Raw genomic sequence first — 15,206 nt, 5'->3', positions numbered from 1 at the left:
GGTGAACAGATTGCCTTCCAACTTATTCCCCATCACTAAGAACATTATATTTGGAAGTATACTTTGTCAAGTTTACAGAGTGGATTACAGTTTTTGTTTTGTTTTCTAAATTGACAGGGTACTGACATTGTTTAATGTATTTCTGATTCCTAGTAATCAGCACAATGCTGAGTGAAAATTTAGTAAATAATAGTTAAGTGAGGTGTACACACACACACACACACACACAATTATATATTTGCAAGATCTCCCTCTTTCTTTGTTGGAGAGAACTATAAAAGACATTAAGAGTGAACAGAATATATAGCTATACAAGGAACATCTATGATACTATGAGGTACCTGGGGGTAAAAATACAGGAAAAACTTAAATACCTTAATCTTCTCTAGGAAAGTAGAGTGAGAAGTGTAAATGATAAACTGTATAATCAATAACTACAAGTTCCAAGATACAAAGATAATATGGATATATTTAAAAATTATATTTGAGAAACACATTTAAAATTATAGCCTCTAGGGAGCCTGGGTGGCTCAGTTGGTTAAGCGACTGCCTTCGGCTCAGGTTATGATCCTGGAGTACCAGGATCAACTCCCGCATCAGGCTCCCTGCTCCGCAGGGAGTCCGCTTCTCCCTCTAACCCTCCCCCCTCTCATGTGTTCTCTCTCAAATAAAATCTTTTAAAAACTGAATAAATAAATAAAACAAAACTACAGCCTCCATATCGGAAAATAAGAATTCTAGAGAGACCAAAAGGACAAATGGGAGGAAATGTACAAAAGAATACAAAAGAAATACATAACATCAATAATAATATGGCCTACAGATTAATAATCCTATGTTTCCTAATCAGAGAGAGTTTGCAAAGATCGGTGGCAAATTATGAGAAAGCACACCAAATCGTATACTTTGGTGTTAACACTGGGTGACTAAAGATACCCCTGAAATATTCAGGTCAAATTCTAACTCTGAAGAAATAATCACCCATAAATGAGAAATGGCTTTGAGCTACTTTTCACTGGGAGGAAAGACCTTATTTTAGAAACATAAATACTCAAGTTGTTTCTTTATACTCAGATATTTATCCAACTATCAAAGTGCAAAGCTCCCTTAGAGATCACTGAAATACCACTGACATCTCAGTAACACCAGTAAATCATTTACTCATCTTAAACACTGAAGAAAAAATCTTAAGTCTTAAAGAAATAAACATTCTGATTTTGTTATACCTCAAAAAGCCCTTTCACAGTGCCTGGCATGTGGTGGGCACATAATACATGTGTTCTAATTTTTGTTACATGTAAAAAGTCCTTTTCATAGTGCCTGACATGGTAGACACAAAATACAAACACTTAAATTCTAAATTTTCACAAATTAAGACATTTGATTTAGTCACACGTTAAAACTGTTCTTAGACAAAAACTTCTGAATCATTAATAAGATGCCTTTTTATTCTAGTACTTTGTGAAAACCTTAGTATCTGAATAATTCATAAATCACCCTATTACCTATAGTATATATTTTTTGAAACTTCTAATGGGTTACAAAACTACTCCATCTCTAAATCTGAATGCCAGATTCAGAAGCTAGAAATAATCAAGATCTTAAATTTTTAATATTCTGACACCAAAATGACAAATTATTAATATATTTTCATTAAAATAATTTTAAAAATTCAAACATCCATAATAATAGTTAAGCTTCTTACTTTAAAATACATTTAGCACAGTTTTCCACAAATGCAAGAAAGTTTTTCAGTAACTTCTCAAAGAGAAAAATGTAAACCCTAATCAATGAGCCTATCTTGAGAAACCTCAAAGAAAACCAAGTCAAAAGCATGACTCCTCAAAGCATGACTCCGCTAATCAAAGAACGATTAACATTAAGAGCCATTCTAAACCTGGTGCTCTACCACCTGCCAAAAATCCTACTGCTAAAACAGTAACAACAAAAAAGGAGTCATGCCCAATGCTGTGTCTGACATTTTGTTCAGTGTCCTAGGGGACATTATCATGTCCTACCTTAGAAGCTCTGGATTCTACACTGCATGATCAGAAATTTTGTCAACACTGATGTAGCTCTGCTCCTCCCTCACTTGTATGAGCACATTGGAGGCCGATTATCCTGACATGGAGTTGCATATCCACTGTCAGGTCTCAGAAGGGACCTGGCAGCAAGAGTTACAAAAAAGACAGGAATAGTGGTTTGAAGTTGATAGCCACATGCCAGGCACTTTCTGCCCATAAAAAGGCCCTTTTCTTCAGTGTTTGCGTCAACTGTAACAGAAGAAGCAAGAACAAAATAAACAAGTTGCTTCGTATTGTATGTAAGCCAATCAAATCCACCATGAAGGCATCCCAGGAAGATGCCTGGATGATGCTGATGAAGAAATTATTTTCTAGTAACAGAGTAAATTTTCTTTCATAAACAAAGGAAGATGTTTTTAAGATGTTTATACCCTTTCAAAAATAGCCTTTTTCCTGCACTTTGTAAGAATAAAAAAATAATCAAATTTCAGCAAACTGGTTACGCAAATCACTTGGAGACGTTTTTCTTACTACTATATAAACACATTATATAAATATGCAAAACATCCTATAATACTAGTATGTACAAGGGTTATTTTTTTCTTAAAAACAATAAAATATTCTAACTTCAACTTCAGTATTCAGAAGGCAACTATTATGAGAACTAGATTAAAAAGTCTGAACTAAAAATGAGGTAGTTCCCCTTCAATATGTCACAAAAAAAGAGAACTTAAAAGTTAAAAAATAAACTTAGAATTCTGAAATCATTTGCTAAGAAAGTAAAAAAATATCTATCATGATGTTTTGCCATTTATGTTCATTTGCAAATTTCAATATAAAAATTTATTTGCAAATAATAAGCCAGGCATTGTTCAACTTCATATATATACATAGTTTTATATTCTTTTATTTAATCACTCGTATTATACCCGTTAATATTTTTTAATACCCTTTAAGCAGAGAAATACCTGAGCAGTAGACAAAACAGGAGTCCTATATAACACAACATGAACCAAATATAAGTTTTTTAAAAAAAATATTTCATGTTTTACTAATATTTTCTAGAAAAAATAACATAAAACACTATTACAATTTTCCAATTTTACTAATAAACAGCTTAGAAAATGTGTTATAATGTGTTCACTATCAATGATGTAAAATTTGATGTTCCTATCCCATCTATGTCTAACTTACATTTGGCGTTTAATATACTCTTTAAGCAGTGCTTCTTCCACAGGATACACCTGTACACCTGTACCATCATCATAGTAATACATCATACTGGTATTAAGTTCTGTTTGAAATGGCTGATCAGTCCTTTCACCATGTTCTCGATAACCATACGAATAATCGAAGTTCACTTGACGTAAGAAAAAGAAAAGTGATTACACATTAAAAAAAGAGAGAGAGAGAGAGAGAAATAGTCACCATAAAGAAAAATCCAAAGTGAAGTATTTCAAGGGATAACAAATATAAAACCATCTTTATTATCAGAGCAAAAAAACAATCAGTTAAAAAATTATATGGGATAGTGGAGAAAAGAGGGCTTATATACTTTTTTCAAACTCATCTAATTTAACAAAATAAAAACACATGTCCTACATCGAGGATTTCCTCTGCCTCGTCCTCTTCCCCGTCCTCGGCCTCTTCCTCGGCCTCTAAAGGAACCTCGGATATTACCACCCTCACTCCTCACACTGGAAACTTCATCTTGATCATCTCGCTTTTCTCTATCACGCCTCCAACCTTTAAAAAAATATATATATTTTTATACATTCCAATTTGCAACAGTGAATAAGGTGATTATTTTTAGGAAAACATGGTAACTAACCCTCCCCACCTTGTACCTAGTTGTTAATAACCAGGCATTCTTCAGATAGATAGAAATTTAAGAGATCTCATAGGAATTTGTCAAAATGTCCCTGGCATAAAAGAGGGCCCACAAAAGTACTGACATATAAAGAAGACATTCTAATAAACAAAATAATATACTAAAAAGATAAAGAGGTCCTTTGTTAAGATGGTACTGTTGAAGATTCAAGAAGTTCCAAGATGACTGAGTTTGCATTATATAAAACTTAAAAAAAAAAACCTTTTCACAAAATGTTTAAGGAAAGGTTGACTCAATTTAAGTAAAAGACATTCCTTTTGAAGAAAAAAAGAGGGCGCCTGGGTGGCTCAGATGGTTAAGCATCTGCCTTTGGCTCAGGTCATGATCCCAGGGTCCTGGGATGGAACCCCACATCAGGCTCCCTGCTTGGAGGGAAGCCTGCTTCTCCCTCTCCCACTCCCCCTGCCTGTGTTCCTGCTCTCGCTCTCTCTCTGTCAAATAAAAAAATCTTTTAAAGAAAAAAGGAAATGAAAACACAAAACAAACTAGAAGAGGGGCATGTGGGTGGCTCAGTGGACTAAGGGTGTGCCTTCAGCTCAGGTCATGATCTTGGGGTCCTGGGATGGAGTGCACCCCTCCCCCAGCGTTGGGCTCAGCGGAGAGTCGGCCTCTCCCCCTCCTCCTGCTCGTGATTTCTCTTCTCTATTTCTCTCTCAAATAAATAAAATCTTAAAACAAAACAAAACAAAACTAGAAGATACCTGCAGTACAATACAGGAATTATACCCAGAATACATACAGAATGCATTAGTGCACATATACTGTACACACACACAGTAACTCAACGGGAAAAATGGCTAAAAGACAGGTAAGCAAACAAGAAATACAAATGGACCATAAATACAGAAAGTGGCATTCAGCCTCACTGGTCATGAGAAATGCAAATTAAGACAGAGTATTTGATCTACCCCAGGCTGACAAAATTTTAAGGTCTTATAATTTGAAACACTGACCAAGACAGAAAAAAGTAGAACACTATATACCATTATTGAGAGCAAAGCCAGATACGTCCTCTTTGAAAAACAATTTGGAATAATCAAATAAATTCGAAGGTACATATATATAGATCCTAGAGACCAAGGTTTTTCAACCATGGCACTACTGACATTTGAGCCAGATAGCTAAGTATGGGCGCTGAAGGATGTTTAGCATCATCCATGACCTCTACCCACTAAATGCCACTAGCAGGCATTTACCCCCCACTCCCCTAAAACAGTATTATCTCCAGACAAAGCCAAATGCCCCCTTAGGGGTAGGGGAAAATCACTTCCATTGAGAATCACTGCCCTAGATGCTGCTATTCCTCCTTAATGAGTATCTTAATACAGTCTTTTTCAAACACATCTGCCTCAACCCATAGTAAGCCTTACTGTATGTTACACCCTAGAACACACAAAATTTTTTTTGTAATTTCAACACAACTGTTGGGCGCCTGGGTGGCTCAGTCAGTTGGGTGTCAGCCTTCAGTTCAGGTCATGATCTCTGGGTCCTGGGATGGAGCTCTGCATCGGGTGTCCTGCTCAGCAGGGAGTCTGCTTCTCTCTCTCTCTGCCCCTGCCCACCGCTTGTTCTCGCAAATAAATAAATAAAATCTTTAAAAAAAAAAAAAACCCACAATTGTCATGAAAAATATATTTTGAGTGAAGCACTCTAGAATCTACCAATATTTTAAAAACCTGATCATGACCCAGTACACCAATTTCATAATGCACTCATGGGCTGCAGTCTAAAGAAATTACCCCAAAGAGTCTCTTGTACATGTTTACTGGAAAACATGCATAAAAATGTACATGGTAGCACTTTAATATGAAAAAACTAAAACAATCCAAAGGTCTATTAACAACAAATTCTATCAAATAGTGAAATACCTTTTGGCAAGGAAAAGGACTCACAGCAATACAACCAACACGCATGAATCTAAGAAAATGAGACTAAAGTGAAAAAAATTAGTGTCAAAGAGTATGTCAGTGGAGTCATACTGAATGTCAGTTTCATGTAAAAAATACTCAAAAAAACAAATATTCAGGACTTTTTTTCTAAGAAGAGAAGCAATGGGTTGAAATTGCAGGGGGCACACAGGGAAGTTCAAAGGTAATGGCAATATGCATTTCTAAACTTGGTGCTGAGTTCCCAGTGTTGATTATATTATTGTTCTTTAAAACCCTCATGTTTTCTTATATGCCCAATGCTTCGTAAGAAAAAAACATTAATTATGGATATATATTATTTTTTTAACATTAAAGTGATATATTTGAGAAATGATATAAAGGCAAAAAACGACAGTTTTTCTGTAGACAAGTTTCTTAAATTTCAAGTCATATTTTGTGGACAGCTGAGTAAATATAACTACATTTCAGATGATATTAGGGAATTATTGTTGATTTTCCTGGATGCTATTTTTTTTAGGACAGCAGTGCTGAAGCATCATGACTATCTGCAAGGTACTTTCAAATAATCCAATAGATAGGTGATTTAAATATACAAAATTACTAAATCTAGGTGGTGGTTAGACAGGTATTCACTGTACAATTCTTTCAACTTTCTGTGTGTTTAAAGTTTTTCATAATGTAAGTGGAAACTTTTTAAATGTACTATTAGGTTTGTAAATTTTCTTAAGCCTTCTCCATCCATTCATAGGACAACAAGTATGCTTTGGAAATTATCACACTAGAAAAGTAACTGTCAGATTTAAGATTTCAGCAGAGACCTATAAAACCAAATGCTCATCTAATTGTTGCCACAAATCCTCCTACTGTCCTCCTCTGCTTTCTGAAATGTGAGAAATCCTATTGAAATAATGTATCTGGGAAATGATCTTTAAGTAATAACATTAAATGTGAATGCATTTTATACATGTATAATTTATAGCTCAGTAAAGTTGACTTTTTTATAAAAGAGCCAGAGGAGCGCCTGGGTGGCTCAGTCATTAAGCATCTGCCTTCAGCTCAGGTCATGATCCCAGGATCCTGGGATCGAGCCCCGCATCAGGTTCCCTGTTTGGCGGGAAGCCTGCTTCTCCCTCTCCCACTCCCCCTGCTTGTGTCCCCTCTCTCGCTAGCTCTGTCCGTCAAATAAATAAACTTTAAAAAAAATTAATTAATTTAAAAAATAAAAAATAAATAAATAAAAAAGAGCCAGAACCTACCCATCAGAGGCTCCCACTAGCCAAATCTGGGACAATCTGAGCATCAAACTAAAAAATCATCGTAATGGATTATAATCCACCAAAGAAATAAACCATAAATCCACACTGATAACAAGGAAGTCGTTCCTTATACTGGAGTGCCAGATTATAGTAATAACAGGCAAGAATCATCAATGGAAACTAAAGCTCATGTGAAAAGTCTGATGAAAAACTGGGTGTTTCCAAAATTTCAAAGTCTCTCTCACAAAGTACATATTATTATAAAGGAGAAAAAAGTATCTTTATAATAAAGAAACTGGAGCACATCACCTTTATCAGCAATAATAAGATAAACCAAGATCATGTGCATTTCCATGCACTGAGAAGAAATCAATTTAACTTCTGCAGTATTCCTCCCAAAAATTCATAACCCAAATCTAATCATGAGGAAAATCCAAAGTGAGATATCTACCACCTAACTACCACCTAAAGACAAAAGCAGAACTGCCCCAGATTAATGGAGACTAAACAGAACAGACAACTAAAAGCAATGTATGATTTCAGATTAGATCCTGGAAAGGAGGGAGGAAAAAAAAACTGGAAAGGACACCACGGGGAAAATCTACCTGTGGACAGTCACACCACATCACTGTTCTTATGATATATACTCTGAAGGTATTTAGTGTTAAGAGGGGCACAATGTCTGCAACTTATTCTCAAATAATTTATACTATAGTTTTTAAAATTATGAACATTAACACTAAGTTCTTTAATGTCATTTTTCTCTTAGAATGTGACTTACTTCGTGTATCATTTCTCCTATTATTATGTGATGACTTATTTGTTTCCGGTTGACATCTTGAGCTGTTCCGGGATCCTGGTCTTTCTTGACTGTCTGGTCTTACATCATCTAAGTGGAGTGGTACCCACTTGTGCTTATTAGCTTGAAGAAAACCAAATAAAGTCATATTTAATGACACTGCACAATTTTCATTAAAGCTTTGCAATTCTGAAAGGACGCTAAATTTTAATCAAATGGGAGATTTAGTTTGTCCTTAAAGGTTCTTATATAGAGGACTAAAATAATTTTCTTTTCACAGAACTCCTTGATAAACTTACCTGTGCAAATTAAAATTCATGTGAAAAGCCAGTTGATGGAATACCATTGGTATTCTTTTACTTTCAAGCAAAATGCTCACTCTTGTTTAATTCTGATGAATGAGCAATACATGTAATACACTACTCCTAATACTTGACTCCTTCACTTTAGAATGGGGTTTATCTGACAAGACATAATGTACACACTGAAAAAGTCTGGCTGATGATTCAAAACACTTTTAGTTTCAAGTCACTGTCCAAAATATTAATTTATCCAGCATTACTAATAATGAAAGGTTCCTCAAAATTAGAGAATAAAATTTGTCTAACTGCATTTGATAAATCTCTTTATAGCTACTACACATTTTCCTAAGACAAGAGATACAAACAATTTAACTTCTCTTGTTGACTAAATGATAGCATAATTGTTACACTATAGTGACATTCTCATTACTTAATTTGTGGAATCCATAGTTAAGGTTTCAAAATATTTAGTCTTCTACTCAATATATATTTTTTACTAAAACAGCAAGACTCATGCGCAAAGGAAAAACTACCAAGGTAATTAAGGGAAAGGGAATTATCAGTATGCAACTACAATACTGATTTCCTATAAATCCTGCAAACTACTCATAGATGAGGAAGAGAATAATGAAAGAATCTTAAAAAAACTCTTTAAATTCTGTACTATAAATTCTATCAGTGAGATTCTCTGGTATAAGCAAGCCCTTCATTTAAAGATTAAAAAAAAATGGGTGCTCTAAGAAGAGTCAATTCATGACTCTTGTATGAATTTATCTATAAAAACCTGGATTTTAGTGTTGGCTGATCAGTTTTAATTGAAGCAATTAACACAGAAGACAAATTTTAAAGCAGGATGACAGACCTGTATTAATTCTAGACAGTCAAAAAGACGTATCTAAGAAGCATGAAAAAGCTAAGTGACAAAAATGTTTAAGAAATGGGTAAATTTTTTTCCTAACAACCACATGGTTGTCCTGTTGCCAACCACTTTTGAGCAATTAGCCTTGGCTCACTGTATCAACTGACCCTAACATGCTTACCCTGCAGCTAAGGATTAGATACTCATTTAAGAAAAAAATTTAAGTAAGTGCTCAATATACCGTAATTGTTAGTTCCATTATTAAACAAGTTGGCTGGAAACTACACTTCATTATAAAATGTCCCCTCCCATGCCACATCACTTCCATGAATTAAAGTGCTTTAATGGCTTCCCATGGCATTCAAAGTAAAATTCTAATTCCACATTACCAAAGCCCTGCACAACGTGGACCTTGCTTACCTTTCCCATAGCATCTCCTGTCACTTTTTCCAATGTTCACCTTGTCTCAGCTACTGACCTTCCAACAGTTTAAAGAACTTTTCTGCCTAAAGGCCCGAAGACACTTTTACCTAGGCTCAGGACACTGAATGAGCATATGCTTTTACAAAGCATTTAAATCATAATCTATCCCTAGACACATGAAAAGTTGTGTAAAAAATACGGAAAAGGATACAAAGACTGTCTTTTCTTCAAGGGGTAATTTAATGAGGAAATGCTACTAAAAGAAAGTTAACCAAAACTATTCTCACTTTTCTCTTAGAAAAATATTTTCTCAGAACTCCCTGAAAGGGGCGCCTGGTTGGCTCAGTCGTTAAGCATCTGCCTTCGGTTCAGGTCATGATCCCAGGGTCCTCAGATCGAGCCCCACATCTAGCCCCACATCGGGCTTCCCTGCTCAGCAAGCCTGCTTCTCCCTCTCCCTTCTGCCTGCTGCTCTCCCTGCTGTACTCTCTGACAAATAAATAAAATTAAAAAAAAAAAAAAACCCTCCTGAAAAACAGGGAGCAGTTCCAATGTAGACTTAAAGAATACTTATTATAAAACTTTTCAAGAATATATCTTAAAAAATATATATATATCTATGCCTATCTCTATAATTGCAACTTCGTTATATACTTACATAGAGTACAAGTCAAATGCAAAAAAGGAAAGCCTAATAGTTCAAGAATGTTACAAAAGCACATCAGTTACCACTGCAGATGGTATTCAGAAGAAATCCAAATACCCACTGGTGACTACTAGGAATCAACTGATTAAATATAATTCATTACTATAACTTTCTTCAAAAAATTAAAATCAAAATGAAAATATAGTTAAATTAACCTCTCTTTCATTAATTACTTGACTGAGCCTCATCCTCAGTGATATTTTCACCAGGACCATCTAATCAAGACATGAAAACAACTTAAACAACACTGATAGATAAATGGATAAAGAAAATATGATGTATAAATATACAATGGAATACTATTCAGTCATGAGAAAGAAGGAAATCTTCCCATTTGCAACAACATGGATGGATTTTGCCGGCACTATGCTAAGTGAAATAAGTCAGAAAGATACAGTCATTCATTACATGTGAAATCTAAAAAGGCTGAATTCACAGTAACCAAGAACAGACTGGTGGTTGCCAGGTGTGGGAGAAATGAGTGAAGGTGGTCAAAAGGTACAAACTTCCAGTTGTAAGACAAGTAAGTTCCGGAGATGTAATATACAGCATGGTGACTACAGTTATCAATACTGTACTATGTATTTCAAAGTTGCTGAGACTAGATCTTAAAAGTTCTAATAAGAAAAAAGTGACTGAGAGGGGGCGCCTGGGCGGCTCAGTCGTTAAGCGTCTGCCTTCAACTCAGGTCATGATCCCGGGCTCCTGGGATCGAGCCCCGCATCGGGCTCCCTGCTCAGCAGGAAGCCTGCTTCTCCCTCTCCCGCTCCCCCTGCTTGTGTTCCCTCTCTCGCTGTCTCTAATGAATAAATAAAATCTTTTAAAAAAAAAAAGACTGGGAGGTAGTAGATATTAACTAAAATTGTGGAAATCACTTCACAATATATACATATATCAAACCACTGTGTTGTGTACCTTAAACTACACAATGTTATATATCAATTACATCTCAATAAAATTGTTGGAAAAAATGAAGTTATAGATGAACTAACCTCTCTTTCGTTGATTACTTGACTGAGTCTCATCCTCACTGGCATTTTCACCAGGACCATCTAATTTTGTTTCCCGGCTTTCTTTGCTCTCACTGTTAATTCTCTTTTCAGCCTTGTCTTCTCTTTCTTTTCTATTTTGTGGCTTCTTATTTCCTTGGCTGATGACACTTTGGCACTGCAAAAAGTTTTTCTGAATGAAATGATTTCCATGAACATTTTCACTAACATATCCAAAAATTTGTGGTTAGTCAATCTTTTCTAAGTACTGCAAAACAAATGACAGCTTTTACCAGAAATAAAAAACAACTTTTCAAAAGATACTGTTAAAAGTCAAGCCACAGACTAGGAGAAAATATTTGCTAAGTATCTGATAAAGCACTTGGATCCAAAATATATAATGATCGGGACACCTGGGTGGCTCAGTCCGTGAGGCGTCTGCCTTTGGCTCAGGTCGTGACCCTGGGGTCCTAGGATCAGAGTCCCGCATCAGGGTCCTGGCTCAGCGGGGAGCCCACTTCTCTCTCTGACCCTCGCCCTGCTAGTGCTCTCTCTCAAATAAAATGTTATATACATATATATACACACACACACGTGTATATATATATATGTATATATAAAATGATTTCTGAAAATGCAGTAGTAAGAAAACAACTCAATTTTTTTAAAAAATGGGCTACAGGGGCACCTGGGTGGCTCAGATGGTTGGGCGTCTGCCTTCGGCTCAGGTCGTGATCCCAGAGTCCTGGGATCAAGTCCCGCATCGCATCGGGCTCCCTGCTCCTTGGGAGCCTGCTTCTCCCTCTGCCTCTCTCTCTCTGTCTCTGTCTCTCATGAATGAATGAATAAAATCTTTTAAAAAAAAAAAAGGGCTACAATTGAACAGACACTTCAACAAAGATATACTGATAGCAAATATAAGTGGAAAGGTGCTGGCATCATTAGAGAAATACAAGTTAAAACTACCATGTGATGCCACCAAACACCTACCAGAATTAGATTAAAAGACTGACTATATCAAAAATTAGTGAAGATGTGACACAACTAGAATTTTTATACACTGTTAGTGGGAATGAAGTTTGGTGGTTTCTGAAAAAGCTAAACCAATAGCTACCACACAACCCAGCCATTCTATTCCTAGGTATTTACCCAAGAAAAATGACATAATACATCCATGCAAAATTTTGTACACAAATGTTTACATAGCAGCTTTATTTTTAACAGCCAAACACTGGAATCAATACAAATGTCCATACATAGATGAACAAGCATTTTACTCATAAAATGAAATACTACTCAGCAATAAGAAGGTATTAACTACTAATACACATTAATGACATAAATAAATCTCAAAATAATTAAGCTAAGTAAAAGCCGGGGGGGGGGGGGGGGGAGTCATAATGTAGGACTCCACTTAAATAAAACTGTAAGAAATGCAAATTAATTATAAGTGACACAAAGCATATCAGTGGTTGCCTGGGTTGATGGGGGGAATATGACAGGAAGAATTACAAAGAAGTGTGAAGAAGCTTTTGGTGTAATGGTTAGGTTCATTATCTTGATTTTGGTGATGGTTTCACAGGTATATATAGGTCAAAACTTAGCAAATTGTGTACTTCACATGCAGTTTTTTGTTATTTACACACTAATTAAGCTGTTTAGATATATCTACAACTACAAACCAATAGTGTACAAATTACAAATAGCAAAGTGTAGTATCAAATGAAAACATGTAACCAGATAACCATATATGCTACCACTTCTCTAAAAAGCTCCTTGATGTCTGGGGCGCATGGGTGTTTCAGTAGGGGGTCTGTTTCTCCCTCTCCCTCTGCCCCTTCCCCTGCTCCTTCTATTTCTCTCAAATAAATAAAACCTTTAAATAAATAAATAAAAAGCCTCTTGATAGAATATCTCAGAACCATCTTTTAGTTTCTTTCATTGTTTCAATTAAAAAATCAGGCGCCTGGGTGGCTCAGTTCATAAAGCGTCTGCCTTCAGCTCAGGTCATGATCTCAGGATCCTGGGATCAAGCGCCGCATCGGGCTCCCTGCTCAGTGGGGAGTCTCCTTCTCCCTTTGCCTTCCTCCGCCATCCGGCTTGTGCCCCCCACCTCTCTCAAATAAATTTAAAAAAATTAATTAAAAGTCCATTCACTGAACACTTCTTGATTTGATATGCATATGTGTGTGTATATATATACATATATAATTAGCACTTCAATACATATTGAAAAAACTATATATCAAAAAACATATAGCAAATTCTGAAATAAAATGGGCTTCAAATTAGACTCATATTAAAAATTAATCTCTTTTGGGGCACCTGGGTGGCTCAGACTGTTGAGTACCAGGCTCCTGATTGCAGCTCAGATCATGATCTCAGGGTCGTGGGATGGAGCCCTGCCTCAGGCTGAGCTCAGCAGAGTCGGCTTGAGATTCTCTCTCTTCCTCTCCCTCTATTCCTCCCCCAGCCCCATGCGTGGACGTTCTCTCTCTCAAATAAATCTTTAAAAAATTTTTTTTAATCTCTTTAATTGTAAGCATTACATGAAGATACAGCATGGTAACACCCCTTCCAAATATAAGATTACTTCCTGAGAATATGAGATGAAGACAACGTGATGGATAAAATCAGGTATCTGAAAAAGGGGTTAGACTATAAAAAGGATAGCTGCTAAGTTTTCAGCACTTCTTTATTAATGTAATTCTCTAAACCTGAAATAAATTTTGCATGTTGAAATGAGAATATTTTCCTTTTATTAAGAAAAAGCCTTAAAACAATACTCACTCCAGTGTTCACTAATTCACTTGGTGTTGGCCAATTCGCCATATCGCTGAAATCACTAGCCTAAAAAGTAATAAATAAGTGTTATATCTGCAAATTAGAAATCTTAAGTAGAAAAAATATTTTCTAAAAGTCAAAGCAATTTTAAAAATAACCTACATACAATTATATGCAAGCATTTGCCAAATTAATTCAACTCTCCAAACAACAGAACACTGAAATAACAATGCTTGGGTCTTATGATCCACCTTCTAGCACTATTAATGACACTAAATTGATTTACATAGGATAACAAAATAAATTAATATACACAGGATTTGAACAAAAGCTACAATTCTCTAGTATATTAACTTTAACCTAACACCAATGACACAACTAAGTACACAATAATCTAAGAGTTTCTAACATACCAATTCTCAAACTCAATATAGCTAAGAAGAATATAGCTAAAAACATACCTTGTTGGATTTCTTTGTCTTGAGTTTTCCTGCTTTTATAATTTTGGGGGAACTGAGCTCTAAAAAAACAAAACAAAACAAAACAAAAACCACAGAATTAAGTGGGTTTTTTTTTTTTTGTTTTTTGGGGTTTTTTTTAGAATTGGTTTTACAATCACTTAATTCAATATATTTAACAAAACAACTATTATATCAATTTCAGTAAGCCAGTGTCATCATTTCCAACAAAATCCAGAGTTTTGAAACTCAAATTCTTAACAAAAAATCAACTATAGTTCAAACACAGATTCAAATTGGTCTTTAATGTTCAAATCAAAAGTGAAAAATAGCAGTTTACTTAAATTAAACTGATAGACCAATCCTTTCTCTGACAGAATACAAGATGAAAAAATTAGAAATATAACATGGTTTAATAAAGTAAAGTTAGTAACTCACTTCCCAAAGGGATACATTTTGCTATATAATTCATACATTGACATTCATCAAGGACTATCCAGAAAATAAATCAAAAGACTTCAAACTATTTGTCCTTGAAAACAAACACGTCTGACAACCACAATAGGTTGTATATATATGAAGTCACAAAAAATAGAAGTTTGTACAAGACTATCATGGTATTACCACTTATCCCATCTTGAATAAGACGACAGTGGTTGACAATAAAATAGATAAAGAGACCGAGAGAGACTGACTCTCTAAATGAAACTTTACACTGTTTTTTAGTTTGGTTCATTACTTACAGCAAGATGACCAGATGGGTGTGTCACCTACCTAAACATGAACTAAATATTGAAAAGCAGAATAAACTTTGGATCTGTATCTA

At 35.3% G+C, this 15,206-nt stretch overlaps 1 protein-coding gene across 11 annotated transcripts in view; it reads right to left on the bottom strand.

Moving 5' to 3' along the window:
- LARP1B (La ribonucleoprotein 1B) overlaps positions 1-15,206 on the bottom strand; it is a 118,917-nt gene that overhangs the window by 93,029 nt on the left and 10,682 nt on the right. For 10 of the 11 annotated variants that reach the window (XR_003520754.2, XM_027598742.2, XM_027598740.2 and 7 more), the window contains 6 exons: positions 14,384-14,442; positions 13,929-13,988; positions 11,142-11,316; positions 7,842-7,982; positions 3,627-3,770; positions 3,219-3,384 (listed from right to left, as the gene is read on the bottom strand). Coding sequence is in view for 9 of the 11 variants with exons in the window: in XM_027598738.2 (XP_027454539.1) it covers positions 3,219-3,384; positions 3,627-3,770; positions 7,842-7,982; positions 11,142-11,316; positions 13,929-13,988; positions 14,384-14,442 (745 nt within the window). In the remaining 2 variants the exon portion in view is untranslated. Of the gene's footprint in view, positions 1-2,018; positions 2,268-3,218; positions 3,385-3,626; positions 3,771-7,841; positions 7,983-11,141; positions 11,317-13,928; positions 13,989-14,383; positions 14,443-15,206 lie in introns of those variants that run through there. The other variant, XM_027598747.2, reaches the window with a different exon arrangement.

The sequence above is a fragment of the Zalophus californianus genome, chromosome 2 (genome assembly GCF_009762305.2).
Source record: "Zalophus californianus isolate mZalCal1 chromosome 2, mZalCal1.pri.v2, whole genome shotgun sequence".
NCBI classification, from domain to species: domain Eukaryota; kingdom Metazoa; phylum Chordata; class Mammalia; order Carnivora; family Otariidae; genus Zalophus; species Zalophus californianus.
The sequence above is the reverse complement of the archived record's forward strand: the minus strand, read 5'-3'. Positions and strand labels throughout refer to the sequence as shown.